General features: G+C 38.9%; 1 protein-coding gene across 8 annotated transcripts in view; it reads right to left on the bottom strand.

Moving 5' to 3' along the window:
- The window catches only part of SPICE1 (spindle and centriole associated protein 1), a 59,442-nt gene extending 47,389 nt beyond the window's left edge, over positions 1–12,053 (bottom strand). For 5 of the 8 annotated variants that reach the window (XR_007155627.1, XR_007155626.1, XM_047875137.1 and 2 more), the window contains exons 1-2: positions 10,689–10,785; positions 2,982–3,080 (exon numbers count right to left, since the gene is read on the bottom strand). Coding sequence is in view for 6 of the 8 variants with exons in the window: in XM_047875137.1 (XP_047731093.1) it covers positions 2,982–3,080 (99 nt within the window). In the remaining 2 variants the exon portion in view is untranslated. Of the gene's footprint in view, positions 1–2,981; positions 3,081–4,596; positions 4,909–7,229; positions 7,250–10,688; positions 10,786–11,928 lie in introns of those variants that run through there. The other 3 variants (XM_047875139.1, XM_047875140.1, XM_047875138.1) reach the window with 3 other exon arrangements.
- Between the last annotated feature and the right edge of the window lie 9,861 nt (positions 12,054–21,914).

Here is a 21,914-nt window from a genome sequence, read left to right as displayed (position 1 = left end):
TAGCAAGATAAAACTGCTATTTTAAACTGAAATAGGGGTACCTGGGTGGCTCAGTTGGTAGAGCTTCTGATTCTTGGTTTAGGCTCAGGCCATGATCCCAGGGTCATGGAATTGAGCCCTATGTAGCCCCACATCAGGATCCATGCTGAGCAAGGAGCCTGCTTAAGATTCTCTCTTTCTCTCTCTGCCCCTCTCCCCTGCTCACACACTCTCAAAGTAAATAAACAAATAAATAAAATTATTTATATTCTTACATAATATATAAAATAAATGCGTTTATTTAAATTAAAATAAAATGTTAGTTTTATTATTCAAACTTCTTATCACATTTTTTCACATCCTCCAGAAAGTTATATCACACCTATGACCTTATATTGTTCATTTATGTGTGGTGAGGTATGAGTATGTACTGGATTTTAATGGCTGAAAATGGATTCAAACTCCTGGGACCAAAACGAATTTCTGTCCAGGAACCAGTATCCTCAATTTAAATATTAATATGGATTATTGTTAGTTGTCTTGGTTAAAAAATAACAGGCTATTTTTAGATGTCTTACAGAAAATAAGCAGTGTATTTACCAAGCAGTCATACATTCCATCAAAACAATAAATAAAACAGGGTAGTATGTAATTCAAAATGAGTAAGTTTAACTAAAATTGTAGTTTTCAAAATGCACTCCGGAATGAGGCACCTCTCAAGATTCCTGAAAGATAAACTGTGATCACTACAGAGAGGTTAAATCTGTATCCATGTAAACAACTTAAGCATAGAATCTGTCACACATAATAAGGGATAAAGTCCGAGTGCACTGTATAATTTCATAAAATATGAAAATAGTCACTTATGTAAAAAGGTACTAAACCTACATGGCAGGTCTACCACACTGCACAACTCCAGGAACTCCCGCTATTACTGTAGTCCATGTAAAAGTACCCCCTTAGAACTAAGCAATGCACAGCCTACACAACTTTAAGTAGCTGCCCTACAATTTGGCCCTTTCCAAAATGACTTCAGCCATTTTGTCATACAGATTTGGTAAGGCAGGAAATAAAAGAAGTTAGAGTTCTACTTCTAACAGAAATAGAACTGGATCTGGTGAAATGGCTTATATTAGAAGATGGATATATTCAAAGACCTAACTTTTTGGTCACTGTTCATACTTAACTCAAGGGTTCTCTATACTAAAATTGCCATTCCTTTCATATTAATTTTGAAAAGTAAAAGATAGGGGCACCTGGGTACCTGAGTCAGTTGAGTGTCTGACTCCTGGTTTCGGCTCAGGTCGCGATGTCAAAGTTCATGGGTTCGAGCCTGGAGTCAGGCTCTGTGCTGACAGCAAGGAGCCTACTTGTGGTTCTCTCTCTCCTTCTCTCTCTCTCTGCCCCTCCCCCGCTCATGCTGCATGCTTGCTCTCTCTCAAAATAAAAATAAACTTTAAAAAAAGAGTTTAAAAAAAAAGTACAAGGGGCGCCTGGGTGGCGCAGTCGGTTAAGCGTCCGACTTCAGCCAGGTCACGATCTCGCGGTCGGTGAGTTTGAGCCCCGCGTCAGGCTCTGGGCTGACGGCTCAGAGCCCTGGAGCCTGCTTCCGATTCTGTGTCTCCCTCTCTCTCTGCCCCTCCCCCATTCATGCTCTGTCTCTCTCTGTCCCAAAAATAAATAAAAACGTTGAAAAAAAAAATTAAAAAAAAAAAAAAAAAGTACAAGATCTAACTATAAGATCTTGAGAATTATTCTTCATAATCATAACAAAATTCAAGAATATAAGTTATATGCTTGGATTTAGTTCTCATGGGAGAAAATATAATTTCATTAATACTACTATTGCTTAAAACTATTTTCTTTTGAAATTGCCTTTATATATAAATTATAAGCCATTTCAAAAAAATCTCATTATTTTTATCAAAACAGTATTATTCAGTTTGATCTCTCCTCCTTCATTCACCATTTACTCCAAATGACTTAAAACTACTTTCAAGTTCAGTCTACAAAAAACAGATTTTTCCAGCACTAGAGATAATAAAAAAGCAAATGAGGAAAATTCTGAATGTAATTTCAAATGGTGGGTTTCGATTATGTTTTGAGCAATAGCAGCATATCAGAACAAATATTAAACTTCCCAAAGTAACCACTCTGAAGTAGACAACTTAAGTTATCATATGCATTTTTTTCTTTTAATCAGTTTCATGTATTACCTTAGAGTCACACCCTTATAATATCTTATAGCAAATCAAATGACAACAAAGTAATATAAATGCAGATAAGTCCCCCTGACCCACTTCAAAAAGGCTGTCAGTTTGCCCAGAAGTTTCCAAGTCCAAAAGAATCCCAGAGATCCAAAGTAGTCCCTGACTAGTTGCTCTCCACAACTAGAAAGAAAAGGAACCTAAAGTGTTATGGTCCAAACTAAAGTACCAAGCTGCACAAGATAAAGATCCCCTTGATAATACCAAACAGTATCAGAGTGGAAGCCAGGGATCACATGTCCCAAGTACTTGAGACTTGTCTTACATCTTAACAGAACCTTTCTACTGAAACTGACCAGCCTCGGGAGGTGAAAAACAAACAATTCAGGAGAGAGAGTAAGAATCACCCATTTTATCAGCCAAAAATGCCACTCATATGATTATGATGTCACTGGTTGCCATGGGCAAATCTAAAAAAAGTACCAAAAAAATTCAGACTTCAGCAACACAGGTTAGCTACAGTTGCCTTAAGCAGTGAGTTTTCAAAGTTCGGGAGGGGAGATTTTTAAAAACACTCCCCACCCTCTTAAGATTCTCTCTTCAAAGGAGGTAGAGGTTACGGGCCTCGCATGTGTATTCTTAAAAAAATCCCCAAAGGATTCTGCTCTTAAACACTCCCAGAAATCTATTGAGCCCTATTACATTTAAAGCACTGTCTTGTGTAGACTAGGTTCATGTCATCACATCTATTCCTCCAGAGCAATCTTACAGGTTTATTATCCCGCCTAGACTTACATCCCATTCTTGCTTCACTGATGTTTTCTTCTTCTTTACTTTCAGCGCTTTCCTTCCGCCTCCTCGGGTACCATAACGGTTCACTCTGACAAGTGACATCTAGAAGTAATAATCATACCACATTTTTAAAATAGAATAAAAAGTGGTAATTAGGTATCACCAGATGGGAACAAAGACATCTAAGAAAATAAACTAAAGTGTCAGTAGAAAAATTTAAGCATTATGAAGGGAACAGCCTACCAAAAATACTTGGTTCTTGGGGCGCCTGGGTGGCACAGTCAGTTAAGCATCCGACTTCAGCCAGGTCACGATCTCACGGTCCGTGAGTTCGAGCCCCGCGTCAGGCTCTGGGCTGATGGCTCGGAGCCTGGAGCCTGTTTCCGATTCTGTGTCTCCCTCTCTCTCTGCCCCTCCCCCGTTCATGCTCTGTCTCTCTCTGTCCCAAAAATAAATAAACGTTGAAAAAAAAAATCAAAAATACTTGGTTCTTTTACTTCACAATTAGAAAACTGTACTGGTAACTATAGTAAAACAGGTTTCAAGTTAATAACTTATGTATATTTGCTTAACAAAGAACTCCAGGAATAAAAATTATGACCTAAAACAGAGCTATGGCAGTAGTCACAAGCTTTGTCATCAGTTAAACTTCACCATTAATAGAGAAAATGTCAGTCAACATGCTAACAATCTAAAAGCAAAAGGAAAAAGGCAGAGAGCTGGAGTTCTTTATTAAGCATTCTAGCATTCAAAACCACTACCAGATATGTATGTGTTTACTTAAAATAAAGGTGGCTAAAGTTTACAAAACAAGTGAGTTATATCATTTCTAGTATATTTCCACATAATACTAAATGGGGATGACTATTGATACTAAACTAGCATTTGGAAATTGCCAACATTCGCTTGGCACTTGAAATAGCAATGCTAAGGATACTGGACTAAACATTACACAAAATTTGAAAAAGACTCATACTAGGATTTTACAATATGTATATATGACTTTTAACAAGCAACACATATACATGAACTTCATTACACAGCTAAATAATTACAGAACTTTCCAGCTGACCCCCTTAGTCCAAATTATCTTAAAACAAAAGACTGTAGTATTTTCCTTATGTACATTTTAAAAAATTATTTAGTCGACTGTAATAAAAACACCTAAATGCAAGTATTTTCATAGGCTTCTCCTTAGTCCTCTTTGCATTGTCTTAATCCATCATATTCATTCCTCGAACATGTTATCTATTTTCAGGTTTTACAATCCAGCAAAAGAGAAAAGCCTGGCTTTTACAAGTTAGAGAAAAATCTTTAACTTGTGTTATAGTGATCATGCTGATAATGATGAGGACAGTGAAGATTGTGATAATGATGGCATTAGCTAACATATATTATGTGCATGCTGTCTACAAGGTAGTGTTCCATGTAAGCTCTTCCTACACAGTACTTCCCTTAATTCTAACAATAATTCCATTAAGTACTTACTATTTGTCACTCATTTTACAGCTAAGGGACAAATAGTTAACCAACTGTGAAGGTCACACAGTAAGTGGCAGAACCATAAATACCATTTTAAAAATGTGGAATAGAACAGAACTAAAAGTCCAGAACAAACCTTTACATTTACAATCAGTATATTTTCAACAGAGGTGCCGAGAAATAATTCAATAGGGAAAGAACAGTCTTTTCAACAAATGGTGCTGGAACAACTGGAAATCCATACAAAAAAGAATGAGTTAAGACCTCTACCTCACAACATATATACAACTTAACTTAAACTACCAACTTCAGTGTAAGAGCTAAAAGTACAAAACTCCCAACAGAAAACATAAGCATAAATCTTCATGAAACTTGGGTTAAGCAATGGTTTCTTAGATATAACACTAAATATAGAACACTAAAGAAACCAAAGAAAAAATAAAGTGGACTCCATCAAAATCTAAAACTTCTGTGCTTCAAAAGACACCATGAAGAAACTGAAATGAGGGGGCACCTGGGTGGCTCAGTCAGTTGAGCATCTGACTTCAGCTCAGGTCATGATCTCACCATTTGTGGGTTCAAGTCCACAACAGGCTTTACACTGATAGCATGGAGCCTGCTTCAGATTCTCTCTCTCCCCTTCTCTGCCTCTCTCTTGCTCATGCTCTCTCACTCTCAAAAAAATAAACATTAAAAAAAGAAAGAAAATGAAATGACAGCCAACAGAATGGGAGAAAATATTTGCAATTCATATCTGATAAGGAACTTGGATCCAAAATATATTTAAAAAAAAAAAAAAGGAAACCTTACAACTCAACAATTAGAAACACAAATACTCCAATTTTATTTATTTATTTATTTTTATTTATTTATTTTTGAGACAGAGAGAGACAGAGTGCAAGTGGGGGAGGGGCAGAGAGAGAGGGAGACACAGAATCCGGAACAGGCTCCAGGCTCTGAGCTGTCAGCACAGAGCCTGACACGGGGCTCGAACCCACGAACCATGAGATCATGACCTGAGCCGAAGTCGGATGCTTAACCGACTGAGCCACCCAGGCGCCCCATACTTGATATTTTTTAAAAGTGGAATTGTTTCACAAATTTTTTTCAACATTTAAAAAAGCTAAGCATGTGTATCATAATGTATTGAATTAGTGATTTAGTTGTAAGATTTTTTAAATTTATTTAAATTCAAGTCAGTTAGCATATAGTGTAGTACTCGTTTCAGTAGAACCCAGTGATTCATAACATACATATAACAGCCAGTGCTTATCCCCCAAGTGCCCTCCTTAATGCCCATCACCCAATTAACCCATCCTCCACCCACCTCCCTTCCATCAACCCTCCGTTTGTTCTCTGTATTTAAGAGTCTCTTATGGTTTGCCTTCCTCTCTGTTTTTAACTTATTTTTCCTTCCCTTCCCCTATGTTCATCTGTTGTGTTTCTTAAATCCCACATAAGAGTGAAATCATATGATATTCGTCTTTCTCTGATTGACTTATTTCGCTTATTATCATATACTAGTTGCATCCACATTGTTGCAAATGAAAAGATTTCAGTCTTTTTCATCACCAAGTAATATTCCACTGCATATATATAGTATAATGGGATATACATACATTATTAATTAATTGTTGATTAATATATCTTATAAGCACTTATTTATGCTAAGCACTTCACATTTAATCCCACAACGCTATGAGGCACATACTTTCTTGAGAGACAATATAGCACAGTGGTTAAGAATACACTCTGAAACCAGACTGTCTGGGTTCACATCCCAGCTTTGCCAGTAATTGTAAAATGGAACTAATTAAATACATAAGATGCTTAGATCCCCTGCCTCACACATACTAAGTTCTACTTAGGATTAATGATGATGATGTTACTGGCAGCTATTAACCATTTCTCAAATGAGAAAAATGGGGCTTAGAGAGATTACGTATATTATATTGCTTAAAGTCACAAATAAGGGGCAGCTTGGAGGTGACATTCAACACCAGGTCTAAATGTAATGCACCACCTAGAAAATAGCACCAACACTGCATTATCTCTGATTGGTTCCATGTTTTCCAAATTCTCTACAATGAACCCAGGTTACTCCTAAGATAATTCATTTCATGTTACATTATTTATAATCCTATATTTATTCAGGGGCTGAAATTCTACAAGCCTCAATTGTGAAAAACCTACCATGAATCTGAAGTATGCAAAAACTTATGAGCAGTCAAAAGGCCCAGGTACTTGTTTCTTTCATTCATGAGGCCCTCAACATCACAATATTTGAAATTTAGGAAAAGCAGTACTTTTTAAATCATAGCTATTTGTACACTAATGGTGACTTCTGATGGTAAATATAATGTATTCAAACAGAACTTTTCTTAAGCAAAGAGACAAGGAAATTAATATAAACAATTGATCAAATGCCTGAGTATTATTTGTGGAAATATCAACAGTTATCAATTTTAGCATAAGAAAATGTTATGTCCAAAACACCTCCATATTCACTGCCAAAAACAGTGGTGAAATGAAGGGATATGCTATGGTCCGAATGTGTCCCCCCAAAATTCATGTTAAATTCTAACCCCCAAAAGTGATGGAATTAGGAGATGGATGGAGCCTTTGGAAAGTGGGGTCTTTGGGAGGCAGAGCCCTCATGAATAGGGCTAGTGCCGTCATAAAAGAGGCTCCAGAGAGATCTCTAACCCCTTTCACCATGTGAGGACACAGCAAGGTATGCTGGCTATGAACCAGGAAGAGGAGCCTTACCAGAACACGACCATGCTAGAGCCTTGATACTGGACTTCCCAGCCTCCAGAACTATGAGAAAAAAACCTCTCATTTATAAGCTATCTAGTCTGGTATTTTGTTATGGAAGTCTGAATGAACTGAGTATACAACTGTTATCTTTTTTTTTTTTCACTTCAATTTAGCCTAGCAAAGCTGGCTGTGGTTACTCTAAGACAACTCACAATGAATCATGACCACTGTATAATCCCTGACCCTTGAGTTTGGGCAGAATCCATGGCTTATTTAGTTTTTTTTCCCCCATGATTTGTTTTATCCAGTAAAACAAGACAAATGTGAGATATCATTCCTTTGATCACATTATGTTATATAAGTCTTATATATAGTCTTATAAGTCTTATATATAAGCCTTATGTTATATAAGGAGAGTAGAGCAAGAGAGTCCTCCTGCTAGCCTTGAAGAAGCCAACTGTCACTGTGACTGTCTGTAAAAAGGGCCATATGGTGGGGGCAGGGGGTGGGGGCAGGGAGGGTGCCTGGATGGCTCAGTTGGTTGAGCGTCTAACTCTTGATCTCAGCTCAGGTGTTGACCTCAAGGTCATGAGTTCAAGTCCCACCTTGGGCTCCACACAGAGCACACACTGGGCGTGGAGCCTACTTAAAAAGGGGGGAGGGGCCGTATGGCAGGGAATTCAGACAACTGTGGGAAGCCCCGAGCAGAAAGTCAGTATGAAGACCATCACGCCCCCCTCCCAAGCCATACAAGGCATACAGACACAAGGAAATGAATTCTGCCAGCAACCTAAGTGAGGTGAGCCTCAAGGAAGATTTTTCCCAAGTTGGGTTCCAGATGAGAATGCAGACCACCAACACCTTAATCACAACTTTGTGAGACCCTAAGCACGGTACCCTGTCCACAGGAATTGTGAGATAATAAATGAGTATTGTTTTAAGTCACTAAGGGTGTGGTAATTTGTTACACAGCACAGGAGACTAATGTACTGGCCAAGTTCAGCCTGTGTGTGCTAAGATCATAAAGGTAGAACTAAGCTGCTATCCCACCTATGGACTTCCTTCCACCAACAAATTTCATGAAGGAATGAAGGAGAGGCATATTTTGGCACTTTTATGTACTAACCCACAGTTACACATCAAACTTTCAGTGCAAAGGGAACCACCTTTGCACTGAAAAGTGTTCTCCTGAACATCACCAATAAGGATGACCATATTTTTCTTAACCCAGGATCAGACTCTATGGTCTGACAGAGAGATTCTTGTGCTACTCAGAGAAATCAGATTTCATACGGGAACTATAGTTTACATGTTGAAATGTCAGACTGTAGAGATATTCTGACGGTTTGTAGTACTAAGGAGTACAAAATCAGCACAGCCCAGAAAATCTAGGCCTGTTTGGAGAAAATCTAAAATATCAATAGCTTCCTAACAGATAAAATTATTGGTGTTGTCTTACCTTTTAAGCCCTTTCCAACTCTACAGACTCCCACTCCTGGAAGCCCTCCCCTCCCTTGACTTCGATGGCACTCTTCCTCCTGGTTTCTCTCCTATTCATCTATCCTTTTCTTTGCAGGCTCTGTTGGCGCCTCCTCAGATACCACATAACCAAGAAGCCTCACCCAGTTGTATCCCAATCCTCTTGTCTTTCCACCGGACACCCTCTCTCTTCATGCAATAATTCTTTTGGGATGACACTGGCGATAAAATAGTAAACAGGTCTAATACGGTGCCAATTCTTATGGAGCTTGTTTGCTAGATCACCAATAGGCAGTTCACCTCTTCCCTCAGTGATCTCACCCACACCCTTAAGCAAAACTACAAATGCACTGGGCAAACCAGCACAAATCAAGGCTCCACACCTTTCCTCAACACACCTCATTTCCAACTGCCTTCTGGGCACATCTTCCAAATATCTCACATACAGTGTAGTCAAAATACAGCTTATCATCCATGCTCCTCCCTCCCTGCCAACCTCTAGTTCTTGATACACAATTGGCGTGCTCCGAACTTAACAGAATTACCATCCTTCTGGTTGCTCCGGTTTAAAAACTTAGCACCATCTTCTGTTCCAATCAGATACCAGATCTATTCATTCTTTCCCTGAAATATGTCTCTCTCCTATCCCCACTTCATTTCTACCACCACTGTTTTTGTCCAAGCTCTCATTTCTCCTAATTGAACTTCCTTTCACCCATTTGCTCATTTCATTATCCGTTATTTCAACAAATATTTTGAAAGCACCTGCCAAGCGCCAGGCACGAGATACAGAAAGAAAGTACAATAGGCTGCACCCTCACAGAGCTTAGGGTTTATCAGAAGACCACAATTAAATGAGTAATTACAATAAATGGGTAACACAGAAAGTAAATTCAGTGTCATGGAAATACCTTACTCTACAAAGTAAGAAAAGACCACTGCATTCCTCTAATTGCCCCCAAAATGTTTAAGCTGAGAGCTAATGTATGAATAAAGCTAGAAGTGGGGGGAAAAATGTTTCCGGTGGCAGAAAAGGCATTTACAAGTGGTTTGAGCAGTTTGACTAACAGATTTGAGGCGAGAGGCTAAAAAGAGGATAAAAAGAAAGGCGGAGGCCAGATCATGGCTTTGTAAGCTACAGTAATTTGGACACTTATCCTAAAGAACCCATAGGAAGTCACTGGAGGAGGATTTTAGATAAGGTAAATTATGATGAGATTTGACTAGTGGAAAACTGATGAAAGGGAAACAAGTCCAAACACTGTCCTTTCAATCAATCCTCTACCCAGATGTAAGAATGCAATATACCTCTCAGCCCTTTGCTTTCTTCCCCAAAAGATTTTAATGGCTCCCTCCTGCAGAAAGGAATCCAACTCAGCTAGGCACTCGGACCCTCTCCCTGCCTTGTGGCCCGTCTGACTTTTCTTTCCAGTCTTTTCTCCTCACATCTCCCAAACATTCAGCTCTCGTCTTCACGAGTAGTTTCACCCATTCTTTACGTTCCGCGCGGAACACCCTTCAGACTTTCACTGCCTTCCTTCCACACGGTTAACCCACTCATTCAAGTTGCCCCTCATGATACACTCTTTCCCGGCCATCAGTCGACTTAAATGACCCTCCCAGTCCCCAAGTACCCTGGGTAATCAGTCTGTCTCCTACTAGACTGTAAACTCCTTAAAAGCTACAACAGGGTAGCCCCAACTCTCAGCTCTGCGCACAAGTGCCCGACAGCGGTGCGCACACTCAGGGTACGCGTAAGGGGAGCGTGCCAGACAGCAACACACCCAGACACGCAACCTGACACGCACACACATTAGCAAAACACAGAGTCGCCGTGCGCTTTCCGTAGTAAAGATCCTCCACCCAGACGCCCGGAGCTCTAGGGAACAGAAGGGAGACGCCACCACCGTTCTCCCCGCCCTGTAGCCCGGTCCCTAAGACTCGGTCGGGCTGCAGGCTGAAGGCCTCCGCCACGTCATCGCAACCTGCCTTGCCGTTTCCCGACGGCTGCCTCCACCGCCACTAAAACTTCAGGCTCCAGAACGGCCGGGCCCGCCACAGGTTAACGTAGCCCGCCACTTCCGGAATGTTGCCTAGGCTACCCGAGCGCCGTACTTCCGGTGGGGCCAGAGCGCAGGCGCGTCCCAAAGGCTGGCAGGGAGTGTGGTGGGTGGAGGCAGTTCCTCGTCTGTGTGCTCTGTGCAAGGTTCTGGGCAAAGCTTTCGAGGGTAGGCTTGTAACATTAGCCAGTTTCTCGTGAATTCTTTAAGAGAAAGATGTCGCTCTCCACACGAAGCTTCACATATAATATTGACTTGCTTTCATCTTTTTTTTTTCCAGAAATATTACCGCCTATCAACGTGCCATAGACTAATGCTAGGTCCTGCGGGATCTAAAAATAGGCAAGATCCCTGTCTTCAGAAAGCTTACTGCATAGTAGTAAACAGCTGTCAACAGACACAAATGTAAAATTAGGACTGTGACAAGTGCTAGAAGATACTAACTAGATACGAAATTTATAGGAATATTTGTTGGAATTACTCAGGAAAGCTGAAAAGCATGAGTCAGCTACCAGGAAAGAATAAAACATTCCTGCAGAGGGAGCCACATACGCAAAAGCTGTGTGGCAAATGCAATTTAAAAAAAAAAACTGGAAGTTCAGTATATCTGGAGATCAGAGAGCAGTGGGAGCTTGTTAGAGAAGCTGACTTAATAGGTTAGCCCCAGGACAGGAAGAGCTGTGTAGGCTATGGTAAGGACTTTACAAAGCATTTTATTTGAAAATGGAGTTAATTTGCTCCAGTAAGACAACTTCGTTTAGTCCCTGGTTTTCTACTGTTAAGACACATCCGTACAGGGATCAGCAAATACATCTTCAGCACCTTCTAGATGCGAAGAACTACCTTGAAACAGTTTCCACTCTGATTGGGGAAATTTTATGTACATATATTGACGGGTCAATCAATCTAATCACTCCCTACAAACATTCTCAACTCCCTGCCCCTCTCTGAATTACTGTAATTCTGGGCAAAACCATAGTTCTGGCCATTGCAAAACTCCTCACTAAGTGCCTGCATCTTTGCAGCTGAAACTGGAAGGAGAAAAACACCCAACATGCTAACTTTAAATTCATGATTACTAATTTTAAGTATGCCCTTAAAGATGCCTGAAGACCATATTAAAGATGCCCCAGTGATTTCTCCCACCTTCCTACAGGACGACTTTATACCTTCTGTCATGGCCAACGTATCTTCCTCTGTCCTCAGTCTTAGCCAGTGACCTTGCTTCCTACTTCATTGATAACACTGAAGCAATCTGAAGAGAATTTCCATAAGCTCCCGTTGCTAATTCAGTCCTTCTATCACATCTTTACCCACAAATCTGCCTTCCAGAAGCTCAACAAAACCTAAACAAAAGAAAGATGAAGAACATTACATCAGTATACATAATAATTAAATTGCTCAGAACCAGTAATAATAATTTTTTTAAAAATGTTTTAAGCAGCCAGAAAGAAATGTTACAGAGAAAAATAAGGATAACATTTTATTTCTCATTAGAACTTTGTAAGCAAAAAGACAGCATAGAACATTTAAGTGTATTGAAAGAAAAAAGCTGTTAACCTAGAATTCTTTTCTGTCAAAAATATTTTTTTCAATGAGAATGCTTCCACACATAACTGCTTCCACACATAACTGATACAATTTATCACCAGGAGATCCTCACTATGAGAAATGTTAAAGTAAATACTTGAAGCAGAAGGAAAATAATACCAGATAGAAACCTGAGTCTACATAATGAAGAGCACTAGAAATAACTTTAGGGATAAATATATACAATTATTTTTCTTATTATTTTAATCTCTTTAAAAGTAATTAACTACTTAAATAAATACAATAAAAATGTATTATGAGGTTTATGGTATATGTAAAAGTAAAATGCACAGGAACAATTGCATAAAGGCCAGAGTAGACCAGTGGAAGTCTATTATTGTAAGGTTCTTAAATTATTCCTGACATATATAATATTACTTGCAGGTAGATATAATAAGTTAAAGATGTGCATCATAAACCTAAAGCCATCACTAAAATAATAAAAGAGATATTTATAAAAAAAGACATTACAAAAGAGATACTAAAATTTATTTGATTAATCTAGAAGCAGAAAAAGCACAAAAAAGGAAACAACAGGCTAGAGAAATAGGAAATAAATATCAAGATGATAGATGCATATCAATTATTATATTAAATGTAAATGGTCTAGGGTTGCCTGGGTGGCTCAGTCGATTAAATACCCGACTCTTGATTTCAGTCAGGTCATGAGCACACAGTTTCCGTGAGTTCAAGCCCCACTGCGCCAACATCGTGGAGCCTCCTTGGTATTCTCTCCCTCTGTCCCTCTCTTTCTGTTCCTCCCCCACTCATGCTGTCTCTGTCTCTCTCAAAATAAATAAATAAACTTTAAAAATAAATAAATAAGGGCACCTGGGTGGCGCAGTCGGTTAAGCGTCCGACTTCAGCCAGGTCACGATCTCGCGGTCCGGGAGTTCAAGCCCCGCGTCGGGCTCTGGGCTGATGGCTCAGAGCCTGGAGCCTGTTTCCGATTCTGTGTCTCCCTCTCTCTCTGCCCCTCCCCGATCATGCTCTGTCTCTCTCTGTCCCAAAAATAAATAAACGTTGAAAAAAAAATTAAAAAAAATAAAATAAAATAAATAAATAAATATTGCAAATGGTCTAAATACCACTATTAAAAGGCAGAGATGGTCAGATTGTAGTTTTTTTAATTGATGCCTATTAGAAGAAACATACACTAAATATAAAAACGGAAGTTTAAAGCACAAAGATGGAAAAAGATATATCATGTTAACATTAGTTAATTGAAAGTTGGGATGGCTTTATCAGTATTAGATGAACTAGTGTGCAGAGCAAAGAATATTACCAGGGATAAAAAAAGATGATTTCAGTGGTGCCTGGGTGGCTCAGTCGGTTAGGTGGCTGACTTCTGCTCAGGTCATGATCTCGCGGCCTGTGAGTTTGAGCCCTGCATTGGGCTCTGTGCAGACAGCTCAGAGCCTGGAGCCTGTTTCAGATTCTGTGTCTCCCCCTCTCTCTGCCCCTCCCCCACTCTCTCTCTCTCTCTCTCTCTCTCTCTCCCAAAAATAAACATTAAAAAAATTTTTTAAAGATGATTTCACAATGGCAAAAAGGACATTCAATCAAAAATATGTAAAAATCCAATATATATATCCTATATATAAAAATCCTATATATATATATATATATATCTCCTAAACATTTATTCACTTAATAAGAGAGCTTCAAAATAAATGCAGCAAAACTGATGGAACTGCATTGTAAAATAAAATATTCATAATTATACTAAAAAATTTCAATGCCCTGTAGTGCCTGGGTGGCTCAGTGGGTTTGGCATTTGACTTCAGCTCAGATCATGGTCTCACAGTTCTTGAGTTCAAGCCCCATATGGGGCTTTGCATGCTGACAATGTGGAGTCTCCTTCAGATTCTCTTTCTCCCTCTCTCTCTGCCCATCCCCCACCCATGCTCACGCTCTCTCTCTCTCTCTCTCTCAAAAATAAACATAAAAAAAAACTTTTTTAATAAATTTCAATGCCCTTCACTGAATAATTTATAATACAAGTAGGCAGAAAACCAGCAAAGTTATAATAGGCTTTACAACACTATCAATCATTTTGACCTGATTGATATTTATAGAACACTACTCTAACAACCAGAAGAATACACATTCCATTCATGTATATACAGAAATTTTAGCATGATGGACAATAATCTGGACCATAAAACAAATTTCAATAAATTCAAAAATATTCAAGTCATACCAGGAATATTCTCTGACTATAATGTAATTAAATTAGAAATCAGTAATATAATGATTCTTGTCAAATCCCTCAAAATTTGGGGAAAAATAATATACTTATTAAAAAGCCATTAGTCAACAAGAAATCAAAACAATGTATTTTGAATTAAATGAAAATGAAATACAGCATATCAAAATTTGTGAAATGTAACTCAAATAGTACTTCAAAAGAAACATATAGCACTAAACGCCTATATTAGAAAAGATCTCAAATCAGTGACCTCAGCTTTTGCCTTCAGAAATTAGATAAATAAAACAAATTAAATCCAAAGTAAGAAGAAAGAAAATAATAAATATTAAAACTGAATCAATAAAATAGAAAGGCCAAAAATAATAAAACTAATGACACTGACAGTTGAATATTTGAGAAGATTAATTAAATAGCTAAACCTCTAAACAAATTAATCAGGAAAATTACCTATAAACTACCAATATCAGAAATGAGAAAGGTGAAATATTCTATAGATGAAAAGAATGTATTTTGAACAACTGTATGGTAATACATTTGATAATATAGATAAAATGAACCACTTTCCTGAAAGACATAAATTACCAAAGCTTTCTCAAAAAAAAAAAAAATGCATAACCTGAATGAATAGCTCTGTATCTATTAAAGAAATTTAAATTTCAGTTACAAAAAAACCTTCCCACGTAGAAAACTACAGGCCCAGATGGCTTTACTGATGAATTCTACAAACATTTGGGGGGGAAATATCACCAATTCTAAACAAACTATCTCAAAAAAAATGGAAAAGGAGGGAATACTTCCCAACTCACACTCTGAGGCCACCATTACCCTGATACCTAAACCAGACCATTACAAAAAAGAAAAAGAAAAAAGAAACAAACAAAAGCAAAAAAACAAAACAAACAAGCGAAAAAAGAAAAACTACACACCAATATCTCTTATGAATATAGATGTAAAAATTCTTAGAAAATTTTTAACAAAACTCTTCTAACAAAATAATTATGCTGAGTGAAAGAAGCCAAACTAAAAAAAAGTACATACTGTGTGGATCCATTCATATAAAACTCTAGAAAATGAAAACTAATATAGTGACAGAAAACAGACCAGCTGTCACTTGGGAATAGAAAGGAAACAAGGAAGGAAGCAGGAGAGAGATATAAAGGAGGAAGGAAACTTTAGAGAGTAATGAATATATAGGTAATGATTTCATGGATATGTATGTATATAACACAGGTGATATGTGTGCTTTAAATATGTGAAGTTATACTAAGAAATATGTCAGTTATACTAAGAAAGCTGTTTATATAGCTTTCTCTGGGTGGTCCAAATGTGAGCCAAATGTGTTCCCCAAACCATAAGATATCCTGCTTCTACTTAGTCTACCTCCAGCTTCCCCATTCCAACTTCGAATCAATGTTTTTGAAGTCTTCCCTTTATAGTTTATTTCACTATAAACCTTTTCCACTCCCCTCCTGTCTTTGAGTCTCTGACAAATGCAAGTGATAGTGGCCGAAATCCTCCCTATATTAAGTTCTGAATAAATAGTCTGTTTGTTCTCATATCAGTTGACTTTGTTTCCACAACTGCTTATATCTTTTAATGACATTGATTCTTTTTCATATTGGCAAGATTTGTAATAATATCTGATAAGATCCCTTTCAGTGAGGTTTAAGAGCATTTTTTATCCAATGTCTCTTCCAACATGAAATTTCTGGGTAATGGCCATAAAGAGCCTATTTTAGAAGTGTTGTGGCAAGCCGGGCTTAAGCTGTTCATGATAGGCCTGGGTATAGTACATGACTCCCTTGCAATATTTTGCCACATATCCGTGCAGCAGAGAAGAGTCTAATATCAGGCATATAATTTCTAAATGTATGGGCCTTCCTGTTAACAGTTCATAAGGGCATAACCAATGTGTCCCTGAGGAAATGGATCAGATGGCCATATGGGCTAGTGGGAGTACTTTTACCCAAGGAAGCTCGAGTATTTCTGAAAGTTTTGCTAATTTTAATTACAGGACACCATGTTTCTTTGGATTTTTACAGAAGTTTGTAGGTGGTAAGGACAGCACAGTTTTTGAGAAGGGGTAATGCCTTACAAAGTTCTTTTAAAAGGATTCATATAAACCATGTCTTGGTCATTTAATATAAAAATTGGTATGTCCCAGGTTGGAAACAAAATCAAGTAGCTTTTCAGAGACTGAAAAAAATTTCAGCCAAGATTTTCAGCAAGAAAATGCTTCAACCCATCCTAAAAATAAACAAATCCTGTGGAGAGTGATTGCTGGATAAAATTCATCTGAAGGTGAACTTTCACTTTCAAACCAGTGTTGGTTTGAAATAGTAAGCAATTTGTCTTTACCCTGATGAGTAGCTTCATGGAGAAATTCAGCTAATATCCATGAAATCTTCTGGTGCCACCAAATGGCCTTCTTGAGCATGCTGAGGATTATCTTAGTGAAGGGTATGCTGCATTTTTCCATTCTTCTGTTTCCAAATCAGAGGCTAAATGTGAGTATTTGATGATAGCCTCTTTGACTCAATCCAGAGATTTATCCTTTGGGTGTTTAGTTAGTATCATAAACTTGGTTAAGACAGCTTGTTGGCTTCTTGGCAAAATGATCTGCCAAAGCATGTCCTTTAACTTCCATATTATCTCTGTTACCATGGGCCTCAATCTTTACAATAGCTGTCTCACTAGGAAGTAGAAATGCATCTAAAAATTCCTGAGCTTGTTGTCCACTTTCGATGGGGTGGTGAGGAAAGCAGAGGTGAGGAAACCTTTTTGTTTCTAAAAGCATCACGTACTACTCCAGAAGCATACCTGCTATCTGCATGCATGTTTACTCTCTTGTCTTTGGCTGGTTAACAAGTTCTAAGTGTTATCAATTCTGCCATATGGACTAACTTTACCTCAGATAGAGGACTATCCTATAAAGGACAGTTTAGATTAGTGACAGCATTGGAGATAGCTTGATAACTTCAGTTTCAATTTCGAAGTATGACCCATGAACAAATATTAGGTCAAGATTCTCAATGTAAGTCTCTAACAAAGCCAAGCAAAGTACAGAAAAGTCCCATCACTGAAGTAACACAGTTATGGGGTTCCTCTTCTTCAGAGCAGAAGAGTGGTAGGATTTAGGGTGTTGCAGCAATAGTAATGTAAGGGGGAGAGGGTCAACAGAAATTCATAAGAGGTTAATCAACTCACTGAAATGTGTTGTGTGTTTTCAGTCAGCAGTAAAGTCTGTACTGCATGAGGAACCATAAAGTCTAACAGGGAACCTGGAGCTAATTCCCCAGAAGCATCGACAAGTTTTGCAGTGGCAGTATTGCCCTAACACAAAGGGTATCAGCCTTTGCAATGGGGTGAGGGTGAGGCTACAGCAAGTGATGGGTTTTTGATGGTTTCCATGAAATTGAATTAAAACTCCAAGGCTTTAAGCCCCAGAACACTCATGCACAAATAGGCAAAAGGGTTTCTTTTGTTACGGATGTCAAGAGAAGCAGACTGTTGAAGAGCCTTCTTCAGGTTAAAGAAAGCTTGTGTAAAACCTGGGACCCCAGAAGACAGTGGATCTTACTGAAGACTTAGCCATTTCATAAAGAGGTGCCACAGTCTCAGAAAAAAATTGCACCCATTGTCTGAAATATCCAGTGAGACCCAGATGTCATCTCAGTTGTAGTTTTGTGAGAGGTCCACGATAGTCGTGGATTGTCTTTACCCTGTCATGAGAGAATGTTTTTCCTTCCCTACCCTAAATATACTACTATGTTTTCACAAAATTGTAATTTATCTTTTTGAGACATTATGCCTTTTTTCTGCTAAGACTGAGAGCTATAGACTTCTCTAACAAAGTAGGAAATCATCTATATATTATATCAGAAATAAACCACAAGGGAATGTCGTATCTTTGCGTTCTTGATTAAGGACCTAAGAAAATAGGAGGGGGCTTTCAAAAAACCCTTAGGGCCTAGCTATCCATGTATATCCATGTCCTCTCAGATGAAGGCAAAAAAAAATACTGACTGTTCAGTGTAGGGATACACCCCGAAAAGGCACAGCAATGATCCACTACATTGAGGGAGGTGGCTTGGGGAGGAACTGATGACAGGATGATATTTGGGTTAGGTACCAATGGGGAAGGAAAGATAACAATTGTATTGATATCCTGAGATCTTGAACAAATCCGTATATTCTGTCCATTTCTGGCAGGACAGAAATGTTACAAGGATTAGTGCACGTTATGAAAAGACTCTCAATATAAGGCCCTCAACTAAAAACGTAAAGACTTTTTGGCTTAGGTTTCTACCCTTGGTGATATGTGGGTAACAGTTTGGTAATATCTATCTGAACTTTAATAGATTCTGTTCCAATTATTTTTCCTATGTCCATGGGAACATTAGCCCATAGAGTGTCAAGTACAATCTCAAGATCTGTATCTGGAGTATACATTAAGTATAGTGGAGAAGGAAAGGATTATATAGAACAGACACAAGTTGATCAGGAATTGACAAGTCCTCTGAAACCTCAAGAAATAGTCCCTCTGGTGTCCGTTTTTAATATTACAGTTCTATTTGTGAAGAATATCTCTTGCTAATAAATTTGTAGATGTGGTATCACAGAGCAGGAAACGATGTTTTTTGATCAAGGACCCAAGAGTTATAGTTAAGGGCTGGGAGATAGGGACAAATCTGTGAGTTATCTGAAATACCTACACTCGTGTTCTTTATTTTCTCCAAAGAAGAGGTTAAGCAAAGATGACAGGATTTAATACAGCAAGATTAGTGCCCGCGAAAGGCATTTTTATTTATCCTGAAATCTCCTGTAGTTTCATCTTTTTGTTTGCACGATTGAATTATGATGTAATCAACTTTTATTAAAAATGTTTCAGGTATGGCTTTAAGAAGACTTTGAGGGGCGCCTGGGTGGCGCAGTCGGTTAAGCGTCCGACTTCAGCCAGGTCACTATCTCGCCGTCCTTGAGTTCCAGCCCCGCGTCAGGCTCTGGGCTGATGGCTCGGAGCCTGGAGCCTGTTTCCGATTCTGTGTCTCCCTCTCTCTCTGCCCCTCCCCCGTTCATGCTCTGTCTCTCTCTGTCCCAAAAATAAATTTAAAAAAAAAAACGTTGAAAAAAAAAAAGAAGACTTTGACTTATTTTTCAAGCCCATTTCCTGACCCTAAGGCTTTTTGTGGAGAGAGGAATCCTGTAGGTCCCTCTCCAGATCGGTCCAATCAGCTTGTGTTATCCAGGATTTAGCACTAGAGGTTCTGATCAACATGCATACAAATTGATATAGGTTAGGAAACTCTGGGTTATGTGCACCCAAAGAATTACAGATTCTTCTATGAATCTTTGCTAGTCTTGTTTGGGATTAGGAAAATCTTTCTAATTCATCTTGGGTCTGAGGTTTAAATTCTATAGTCATCTGCATACCTGGCTTATGGGAGGGATAGACCATTGGAGGCAATTAGCATTTGGAGGTTTTAGAGAGTTGTTGGGAAAAGATAGGAGGTCTGGACAAGGGAAAGAGGAAGGAGGAGGTGCAGAAGGAGGAATATTAGGGGGAAGGGGGCCACAGGAAGGCAACTGGAGGACCAGGAGGGGGAAGGCTTACTATGGAAATGAATCTAGATTATTGTTTAAGTTTGCCAAGTTTTTCACTAGCTTTGACCAAAGAATATTTTAGTGAAACAATTTTTGAACACAAAATTTCATTTGAAGGCCTCTGCAAACCAGTCAAAAAGTAGGCCCTGTTGGATCTGAGAAAACTTCGTTCCTTTTCTTTTTTAAGACACCTGTCAAATGATTTTGTTCAAGTCTAGTGTCCCACAGAGTGGCCATTGAAGGCCCAGGTCATCCTTGGTGAAGTTATGTCACTTGAAACATAGGTGTAAGAATTAGAACTGTACGGGGGCCTGGGTGATTCAGTCGGGTAAGCGTCCGACTCTTGGTTTCAGCTCAGGTCATGATCTCATGGCTTCATGGGTTCGAGCCTTGCATTGGGCTCTGTGCTGGCAGCATGGAGTCTGCTTGGGATTTTCTCTCTCTCTCTCTCTCTCTCTCTGGCCCTCCCCCACTTGTACTATCTCTGTCTCTCTCAAAATAAGTTAATTAATTAAAAAATAATAATTAGAACTGTAGTGAGCAGACACTTATCAGGAACTTCTCCAAAAGGAAGAGAAAAATTAGACTTAGCTGAGCCTGTAAGAGCTGGCAACTGAAAACGATGCTTGTGCACTTCGAGTCTTGAGATCCAGACTTGAAGGTAGCTGCCTCCAAATGTAGACCCAACGACCTACACCTGAAGGCAGGTGGAAAAACAGAATGCTCTCTGTGGATCAAAACCAAACTCTAAGGACAAAACAAATGAAACAAAGAATAGGCGATCCAAAGCAAAGTTTGTCCAGAAGAATGCTGGCCCAGCGTTCTACGTTGTGACAAACAATACTTTTAGACAACATAGCACAAAACAGAAGCAGAAGAGAGAGTAAAAAGGGATGAAAAAGAACAGCCTGACTCCACCAAAGATGCCAAACAAATGGGAACCAATAACAAAACCCACGTATCCAACTGAGACTGGGTAGCCACAGAACTCAAAAGCGAGGAAAGGGGAGCTCAGACACAAAGCTCACTTACCATGTCAACACACATTCAACACTGCGAGGGGTAAGGCGCAGGGGCCTTGGTGTGTATCACATCTGGTTAAAGGATGGAGTCCACGGTGACAGGCAGTGCAGACAACATCTCATCGGAACCTTCAAGGAAAACTAGGGACATAAACAAAAACCACTCAAATGAAAACAGAGGTTATTTATTCAGAGCTTGCTGTAGCAAGCCACCATCACTTGTGTTTAACCAAGACTCAAAGGCAGGCAGGGAACTGGGAAAGCTTTATAATGAAAAAAAGGGAAGGTTTCAGAAAATCTCTGATTGGACCTCGGTAGCACAGAGAAGCTGCGAGCAGGCTAACTAGAAGTGGGCCATTTTATGATTTGTAGAGCATATTTAGCTTCCTCCAGTTGATCCTGAGCTGGAAGCAGAGGCAAAAATTGGGGAAGCTGGCAGTCACTGACCAAGTCCTGATGGTTCTGGGCCATTTGCTACAGAGATTGTGTTTTGTCTTCCAGGACCAGTTGCTGTAGAGGTTGGGGTCAGAGGTCTATTTTCATATATGGTCTGGTCATGATCTGTTTGTGTATTTAGCCTCTCACAGTGCAAGCTTGGGATTGTTAGATATTTTTCAAGCCTGGCTGATGGACCATATTTAACCTTTTAGCTGTTGAACTAGGAGTCATACAATAACAATATTTGGCCATATGACATTTTAAACTTTCTAATACAATGTCAAATACA

Source organism: Prionailurus viverrinus, chromosome C2 (genome assembly GCF_022837055.1).
Source record: "Prionailurus viverrinus isolate Anna chromosome C2, UM_Priviv_1.0, whole genome shotgun sequence".
Taxonomy (NCBI): Eukaryota; Metazoa; Chordata; class Mammalia; order Carnivora; family Felidae; genus Prionailurus; species Prionailurus viverrinus.
The sequence above is the reverse complement of the archived record's forward strand: the minus strand, read 5'-3'. Positions and strand labels throughout refer to the sequence as shown.